The sequence below is a fragment of the Lathyrus oleraceus genome, chromosome 3 (genome assembly GCF_024323335.1).
Source record: "Lathyrus oleraceus cultivar Zhongwan6 chromosome 3, CAAS_Psat_ZW6_1.0, whole genome shotgun sequence".
NCBI lineage: Eukaryota > Viridiplantae > Streptophyta > Magnoliopsida > Fabales > Fabaceae > Lathyrus > Lathyrus oleraceus.
The window spans coordinates 71,221,539-71,230,532 of NC_066581.1; the positions used below are offsets into that span (position 1 = coordinate 71,221,539).

The 8,994-nt window shown below is 35.8% G+C and overlaps 1 protein-coding gene across 1 annotated transcript; it reads left to right on the forward strand.

Moving 5' to 3' along the window:
• The first annotated feature begins 4,952 nt into the window (after positions 1 to 4,952).
• Positions 4,953 to 8,708, forward strand: LOC127129723 (uncharacterized). The gene is made up of 9 exons (XM_051058855.1): positions 4,953 to 5,096; positions 5,190 to 5,447; positions 5,540 to 5,611; positions 5,692 to 5,987; positions 6,080 to 6,262; positions 6,351 to 6,461; positions 6,536 to 6,617; positions 6,707 to 6,802; positions 8,580 to 8,708. The coding sequence occupies exons 1-9, from the start codon at positions 4,953 to 4,955 to the stop codon at positions 8,706 to 8,708; spliced, it is 1,371 nt and encodes a 456-aa protein (XP_050914812.1).
• Positions 8,709 to 8,994: the final 286 nt, after the last annotated feature.

An 8,994-nucleotide genomic window follows, 5' to 3' on the forward strand; every position in this document is an offset into this window, starting at 1 on the left:
AAATCCTTATATGGTTTTACACTGTTAGAAATTTCTTGAAAATTAGTGATAATTAGTATAATTAGTGTAATTTCTTGAAAATTTCTTTGGAATTGGAATTACATGGTTTTATACTGTTAGAAATTGAATTAGTTGCTATGTTAGGAAATTAGTATCTGTTATGATGTTATTTTGCTTGATTTGTTGTGATGTGGTTGTTATGTAAGTGAGAAGTTGCAGTTAGAATAATTATGTAATGTTAGCCAATTGAATTTTGTTTGTAGGTATGATGTTGACCATGTTTTGAATGTTAGTAATGTGTTTGTGTGTACTGAACTCAATTAGAGTTTATGCAGGGCTGATGTGCCTAATATTCTGAAATCTCATTGCGTTATACCGTTTTGTACCCTAATTACTTTGCGTTAAAACCATGGATAAGACATGGATGTATTCCAATCGATTGTCGAAAGAGTACGAGAATGGGGTATCGAAATTTGTTAAGTTTGCTATTGCGCACGCCAAAGACCCCAATCGAATGACATGTCCTTGCTTGAGTTGCTGTTATGGGAGTCAGGTTGACGCGGTTCAGTTGGCATCGCATTTACTACGGTATGGAATTGATAGAAGTTATACATGTTGGAATTTGCATGGTGAGAAAAGTAACGAGAATGTTGAATCGGGGTATAATACGACCTATGCTTCAAACGACGATTGCACAGATACATATGATTATGATCGAGTCGAAGAGATTGCAGAAGCGCTTGAAGAAGATCTTAAGGACTGTCCCAAAATGTTCGAGAGGTTGGTAAGCGATGCAGAGAAACCGTTGTATAATGGTTGTACAAAATTCACAAGATTGTCTGCGTTATTAAAGTTGTACAACTTAAAGGCGGGCAATGGATGGTCGGATAAAAGTTTCACAGAGTTATTAGCTCTTATGAAAGATATACTACCAGAGGATAATGTTCTTCCCAATCGAACGTATGAGGCCAAAAAGATGTTGTGCTCTATTGGCATGAGCTATGATAAGATACATGCCTGTTCAAACGATTGCGTTTTGTTTCGAAACGAGTATGCATCGTTAAATGAGTGTCCTAAATGTGGTGCCCCTCGATATAAGAAAAAGTTATCTCCAGCAAAAGTCTTATGGTATTTTCCTATAATTCCGAGATTTAGACGCATGTATCGTAGTGAAACCGATTCAAGACACTTGACTTGGCATGCAGATGAAAGAATTATTGATGGAAAGTTTCGACATCCGGCAGATTCACCCCAGTGGATGAAAATTGATAATGATTATCCTGAATTTGGAAAAGAAGCAAGAAACCTTCGCTTGGCATTGTCTACTGATGGAATGAACCCACATGGTATTCAAAGTATCTCGCATAGCACATGGCCTGTGATTCTTATGATTTATAACCTACCTCCATGGCTATGTATGAAGCGTAAGTACATGATGTTATCTATGTTAATTTCTGGGCCTAAACAACCAGGGAATGACATAGACGTATACTTGACACCCTTAATCGAAGATTTAAAGTTTTTGTGGGAGAACGGTGTGGAGGTTTATGATGGGTATAGGAAAGAAAGTTTCAACTTGAGGGCGATGTTGTTTGGAACAATTAATGATTTTCCAGCATACGGAAATCTATCAGGGTACAACATTAAAGGTGAAAAAGCGTGTCCTGTTTGTGAAGACGGAACCGATACGATGCGATTGGACCTTTGTCATAAGAATCTCTTTCTCGGTCATCGTAGATTCTTAAATTCTAATCATCACTATCGTGGGTGGAGAAAAGCATTCAATGGAAATACAGAAGAAGGTAGAGCTCCAACAATGTTGACAGGTGATCAAATTTTTGAAAAGGTGAAGGACGTAAGTACTAAGTTTGGCAAGCCTTTTGCACATACACTTGTCAAGAGTGGGTGGAAGAAAAGGTCAATTTTTTTTGAACTGCCATATTGGAAGTCTTTGTATGTAAGACATTTCCTCGATGTTATGCATATTGAAAAAAATGTATTTGACAGTGTTATTGGTACGTTACTCAATATACAAGGAAAGTCTAAGGATGGCCTTAATGTAAGGAAGGACATGGTAAACATGGGAATGAGAACTGAATTGGGACCCGTGAAGAAAGGAAAACGAACATATCTACCACCTGCTGTTTACACTCTATCTAGAAAGGAGAAAAAAATATTGTGTAAGTTCCTAAGTGAAGTTAAAGTTCCAGAAGGCTACTCATCAGATATTAGAAGACTTGTGTCTATGAAAGACCTCAAGTTAAAGAGTTTAAAGACGCATGATTGCCATGTTATAATGGAACATTTTCTACCGATAAGTATACGTTCTATTCTGCCAGAAAAAGTAAGAAGCGCAATAACTAAATTGTGTTTTTTCTTCAAGTCAATTTGCAGTAAGATGATCGATCCTGCGATCTTACCAACATTGCAAAAAGAAATAGTTGTTACTTTGTGTGATCTTGAAATGTATTTTCCTCCCTCGTTTTTTGACATAATGGTCCATCTAGTCGTTCATCTTGTGAAAGAGACACAATTGTGCGGACCAGCTTATATGAGATGGATGTACCCTGCTGAACGTTATATGAAAATATTAAAAGGGTATGTGAAAAACCGAAGTCGACCAGAGGGTTGTATTGCCGAACGATACATTGTTGAAGAAGCGGTTGAGTTTTGTACAGAATATTTGTCAAATGTTCAATCAATTGGACTCCCCAAATCTCATATTGTTGAAAAAAAAGAAGGTAAACAGCTAATTGGAAATAAAGTTGTGACAGTATCAAGGGTCGAACGAGATCAAGTGCATTTGTATGTTCTGCACAATGAGATTGAGGTTGAGCCGTATGTTGAAATGCACAAGGGTGTTCTTCGAGGTTTAAATCCGAATAGAAATGAGAATTGGATAGTACGAGAGCACAATCGAAGTTTCATACCATGGTTTAAGGAACATATTTATTCAAAGTATCGTTCAGATCCCGCTTCAATAACAGAAAGGTTGAGATGTTTAGCATATGGTCCAAGTTTGGTTGTGTTTTCTTATAGCGCATACGCAATTAATGGATACACATTTTATACCAAAGAACAAGATGATAAAAGTACTATGCAAAATAGTGGTGTCACCTTGGTAGCTGAAGCAATGCACATATCAAGTGTGAAGGACTTAAACCTGAAATTTGCAAATCTGTCATATTTTGGGGTTATCGAGCGCATTTTGGTGTTTGATTATGAGAAGTTTCAGATTCCTATATTTGATTGCAAGTGGGTTGAAAATAATAATGGCATACGAGTGGATAAGTCAGGATTTTTGCAAGTTGATCTTAATAGGGTGGGGTACAAAGATGAGCCTTTCATTCTAGCCTCTCAAGCTAAACAAGTATTCTATGTCACTGATCCGACAAGTACGAAATGGTCTATAGTGCTTTTATCTAACAAAGTAATTGATGAAAGAATTGGAGATCAAGGTGATATTGATGTTGAGATTGAATCTTTTACCATAAATGATCAAAATGAGAATGAATCATGTATTAGAAATGATCATAATGAGGGTATTTGGATCAATCCAACCGTCCGCGTTGTTAAAAGAAAAGTAGAACATATTCCTACCAAGAAAAGAAAGAGACGTTACTGAAAAAGGTAATAGTATAATTATAGCCTATGTCATTCAAGAAAATTTAATTATAGCCTATGTCATTTTATATTATTCAATATATATATGGATTATTGATTATGGATTTTTATATTTTTCATTTCATTTTTATATTTTTTCTTTATTACAGGTTAAATGGCTAGTGATCAAGAAAACTCACAAGATGCAAATGCTCCTGATGATACTTCAGAAAAAGAAATTACACGAGGCATCACTATTATGAAGAGTATCATTCGTGATAGAGATAAAGCAGTAACATATAATGTAAATTGGAATGCTGATAACCAACTAATTGGGTCTAATGCTGCAAAGTTGGCAAGCTACATTGGTACACTTGTTCGTATGCACATTCCAATCACTGCTACAAGATGGAGTAATAAAGAGTTGGGTAGCGCTAAAGATAAGATTTGGACTGAGATACTGGTACAATATATGATTGTTTATATTTTCTTTATATTGACGATAATGTGTTTAAATTACTTATACTAACACACTCTATTCCAATATTTTTTCGTAGAGGTCTTTTAACATTGAAGATACAACTATCCGAAAAAAGTATATACTTCAATTGGCCGGAAAAAGACACAGAGGGTGGAGAACGTTTTTAACAAACAAGTATCTTAAGGACAATGAAATTTTTTTTGTTGAATATGATCCGGAATATCCAGTGAAGTATGCGATCTTCATTACAGAAGAAGAATGGGTTGCTTTTGTAGCCCAAAGAAGAGACGAAAATTTCAAGAAAGTGAGTGCCACAAATCGCGAGAGAGCGTCAAATCCCACGTATGCATACAAAAAAGGGCGTTTGGGATATGCACGCTTAGAGGAAAAAATTGTAAGTATACAAAAATGCTACGATCTTATTAATTGTCTCAATGTGTTATAATTGATTATCTTATTATTTGTGTCAATGCGTAGTTAGACGAGACGAAAAGTGACGCAACATCACTTCCGCCACATGTTTTGTGGAAAGAAGCTCGTGTGGGAAAGGATGGAACTGTTAGGGATGACGTTCAACATATTTATGATGAATGTGTAAGTAGAACATTGTGTCTTTAATTAAATCAAAAGTTTAATAATATATAATTAATTTTTTTATCTCCACTAATAATTTCCGATATGTAAATGAATTTCAGGAGACCCTATCTCAATCGATAAGCACAGCTGAGGACCAGGAGAACAGGAGCGTACTTAGTAGAGCACTAAATGTTCCTGAGTATCCCGTCGGGTGAGGGGTAAAGGGCATGGTTGTACTCCAACTTCCTTGTATAAGAATCCAAGGAGAAGAAATCCTAGCAATCAAGAAGTGATGGAGACGTTGCAGGCATTACAAGCGCAAGTTCTTCAATTGCAAAAGGATAATGAGAGATATAGGTGTATGGAAAAGTGCAGTTCACAGTTGAAAGAAACTAGTGAGAAAGCCAGTATCAATTGTCAAAATAAATTTCCCGAGGTAATTATATATGTTATTTTGAAATTAAAATAGCACATTTATGTTAATTGAAATATATACACATTAAAAGTAACATATTTATTATTGGTTTAGGGCATTTCATCTTGTCAGCTATACTTATCGTCACCGACTTATCGCCTAGTTGGCAAGGGAAAAGTGCACAACACTTCGGGAGATTTACTTCACCATAGACCGCTCCCGGATGGACACCTTAAAGTATCGGTTGATGTTGTATTAGATAAGGAAGCGTTGCTACCGATACCTGACATTGTTTCAGAGACAACATTGCTGCGAGATGCAATAGGATCATTTGTTACATGGCCCTTGGATCTCATTTTCATTGATGATGAGGTATGTTGAATTCAAAAACCACTATGAATCTTTTAGTATTCAAATGTCAATTCTGAACCGTTAAGTTAATTTTTTTTACATGGTAATTTTAGACGCCTACAAAACCCGCATCTAAGGATCAAGGGATTTTGCGGCACAACGAGTCTGTTGCATCACAAAAAGAGGTATATTGAAAGTGTTAATTATATGATCCGAATCAAAAAATGCATGATTTTATAATTTACCTATGTTATATGATTTATAGGTATTTGCTCAAGGGTCACAACAACTGAGCCAGAAAATTGGTAGTCGACAGAAAAACAAAAGGGATCTTCCAGTGACTTCTTTGCCAAAAAAACGTGCTTTTGTGCCTCGATACCAGATATCTCTTGAAACACTTGTTGACTCATCAGATATGGCAACAGCTGGTGCTATTCGCTTACTGGATATGGAGGAAGATATCTTTGGTTATTCATGCACTGAAACAATCGGAAAAGAAGATCTGGAACATATTTTTCGGCATCAAGAATTAGGCGTCGGTGTTATACACACATACATCCGGTAATCCGATCTATATATTATTTAATTACTTGAACAATTTATTTACACATTTCAATAAAAATAGTCTAATGTTTATTATGTTTTTATTGAAGGTTCTTGTATGACAATTTCATGCGCGGGAATGATCAATTGTCAAACAGATTCCGTTTCGTGTCTTCCTCCCTGGTCAACAAAGCATTAATTTGTAGGGAACCGGATTCATGTAGAGAGTACTTAGTCAAGAGATTCATGGCCAGCAGTACAAACAACTTGTATCTTTGGCCGTATAATTCAGGGTTAGATTTTAATTCTAAGTTTATTCTAATCTTTAATTGTTTCTTTAACGTAAAAAATTTCCATATAAACTTTTGTTTTAATTTATAGGTGTCACTGGTTGTTGCTTGCTATTGATCCTTTAAAAGAAGTGGTATATTTTCTGAATTCGATAGATGGTGAATGGACAAATTATCCGGATATGAAGCAATTAGTTGATACGTAAGTGAGACTGTTCTAAATATTCGTGTATATTTATGTGAGATTGTTCTAAATATATGTTTTTATTTTGTTAGATCAATAAAAGTGTTCCGATCTCAAAGGCAAGCTCGAGTACCACGTACTAAATCCAGCAACATTACGTGGATAAAAGTGCAGGTACTTTAATTTTCACAATTTTGCTTATAATAGTGATGCTACTTGATAAGAAAAGATAACTATACATTCTTATTTATTTTTCTATGTAGTGTCCTCTACAGCGCAACGGTATCGATTGCGGATACTTTGTAATGAGGTTTATGAGGGAAATCATTAATATGAATCAAATAGAGATTCCAATCACGGTATGGATTTATAACTTAGGATTTGTTTTAATATTTATCGAATATTTCATATTATTTATTACTTTTAACTAAATCATGCATATTATGTTTTGTTATGTAGTACTTTGATGAATACAAGTGTGCTCATTACACGAGACTGCAGTTGGAACAAATCAAGGAGGAATTGTGTCAATATTTTATTGAGAAAAGATTACTTAGTATATAATGGTTTCAAAATAACATGAATACTTTGATGAAGAATGGTTTCTGGTTGGCAAGTGTATAGTTCTTTATATTTTTAACAGATTAGTTATGACTCCAAATAGGCCGTATAACATATTAGTTTTGACTTGTGTATAGTTCTTTATAATTTTAGTGATATCTTTAATTTCATGGATAGATTAATGTGTTCATTCTTGTGTTGGTTTGCTTTAAAAAATTACAAATGCTTGAATTATGACTCCAAATGTGTTCAGTGCCTATCTATCCTTGTGTTGGTTTGCTTTCATGGATAGATTATGACTCCAAATGCTTGAATTAGAGAGGCTTGATTTACAGGTTTATGGGATTATTCCCAAAAAATATTACAGGTTGAAATGGTAGGCTTAAACTGAAGGCAGCGTTTTGTTATTTTACTAGAGGAAAAGACAGCGCTTTTTAGTAAAAAGCGCTGCTAAAGGTTGTCAATAGAGAGCGCTTTTTACTAAAAAGCGTTGCTAAAGGTTGTCAATAGAGAGCGCTTTTTAGTAAAAAGCGCTGCTATAGGTTGTCAATAGAGAGCGCTTTTTACTAAAAAGCGCTGCTATAGGTTGTCAATAGAGAGCGCTTTTTAGTAAAAAGCGCTGCTATAGGTGGTATATAGACAACCTTTAAGAGCGCTTTTTACTCAAAAGCGCTGCTAAAGGTTGTCAATAGAGAGCGCTTTTTAGTAAAAAGCGCTCTTAAAGGTTGTCTATATACCACCTTTAGCAGCGCTTTTTACTAAAAAGCGCTCTCTATTGACAACCTTTAGCAGCGCTTTTTAGTAAACAAAAAGCGCTGCTAAAACCTATAGCAGCGCCACCTACGGCAGCGCTTTTAAGCGCTTTTAAAGGCCAAAAAAAGCGCTCTCATAGGTCTTTTTTGGCGTAGTGATAAGAGCTGGTGAAGGATGCTGGTAAAGTCTTATGGGGGAAGAATCTGAAGAGTATGTGTCTTATCTCCATATTTCAAAGACCAGATGTCATGCTGACTAAGGATGATATCTGTGGTACAAGAAATCCCCCATATAACTACCCTATATTCACCAAAATTGATCCTCCACATGTTCTGATGGCTTACTTGGACAGTTGTTTGAAGGACGGAATTGAACCTCTGGTGGATCCGTTTAACCTTATGGAAACTTACCCTAATGTCCATGGAAACAGAAAGAAGGAGTTCAGAGGAGAAGGATCTTCTAGGGCTCATAAGAAGAAGAAGATTGTTATCTTTTAGGACGAAGATGAGGTTCCTCTAAGTGAGCGCTAGAAGGCCATGATTCTGAAGGATACTTCTGGGGTCATCCAGTCTTTAAGAGTTTTTAGTAAGCTTCCTTCTGATAACACTTCTTTAGATCCTGATTCAATCTCTTCTAGGATCTTACCAATCCCTCCTCCATCTCAATCCACTATTTCTGAACCAATTCCAATTCCCACAAATATCAACCCTAATCATAGAAATTCAACCACCAGAATCAAATCCCATAATAGAAACTCCATTTACAGAAAATCCAATCACATAAACTCCTTTAGTTTTTGCTCCTATTTTAGAACAACAACAGATACCACCACCATTATCTCCTCCACAGTTACAAATTTCACCCATCTCACCATCACCAATTGTTAATGCTCCTCAACCAACTAATCCAAACTTTACAACACCTAGAATATCCCCTGCAAGAAATGTTTAAGACGAACATGTTTTTGACGGCACTCCTGAAGGAATGTTTGAGTTTGAACCAGAAATCAACTCACCAAAATCACCTCCCATTATTCAACCAACACATCCTTCTGTTTTTGGTCCTGCCTTTGATGAGTCCAGAGTCAACCTCACAATAAAATACCCAAAAATTCCAACAAAATCCTCCTCTGGACTTGGTAAGGTTCTTGAGGGTTTTGAATCTGAATCTAAAAGTCGGTTGGAGAAAGCAATGGTTGTCAGTCATTCTTCTTCCAATCCTACTGCAAGTGATTCAT

What these genes read in the sequence shown, in the direction of transcription:
- LOC127129723 (XM_051058855.1), top strand. Translation starts at nt 4,953, where the DNA reads ATGGAGACGTTGCAGGCATTACAAGCGCAAGTTCTTCAATTGCAAAAG. An exon ending in GTCAAAATAAATTTCCCGAG is followed by an intron (nt 5,097 to 5,189) that starts GTAATTATATAT and finishes TTATTGGTTTAG; the next exon opens with GGCATTTCATCTTGTCAGCT. An exon ending in TCATTTTCATTGATGATGAG is followed by an intron (nt 5,448 to 5,539) that starts GTATGTTGAATT and finishes TGGTAATTTTAG; the next exon opens with ACGCCTACAAAACCCGCATC.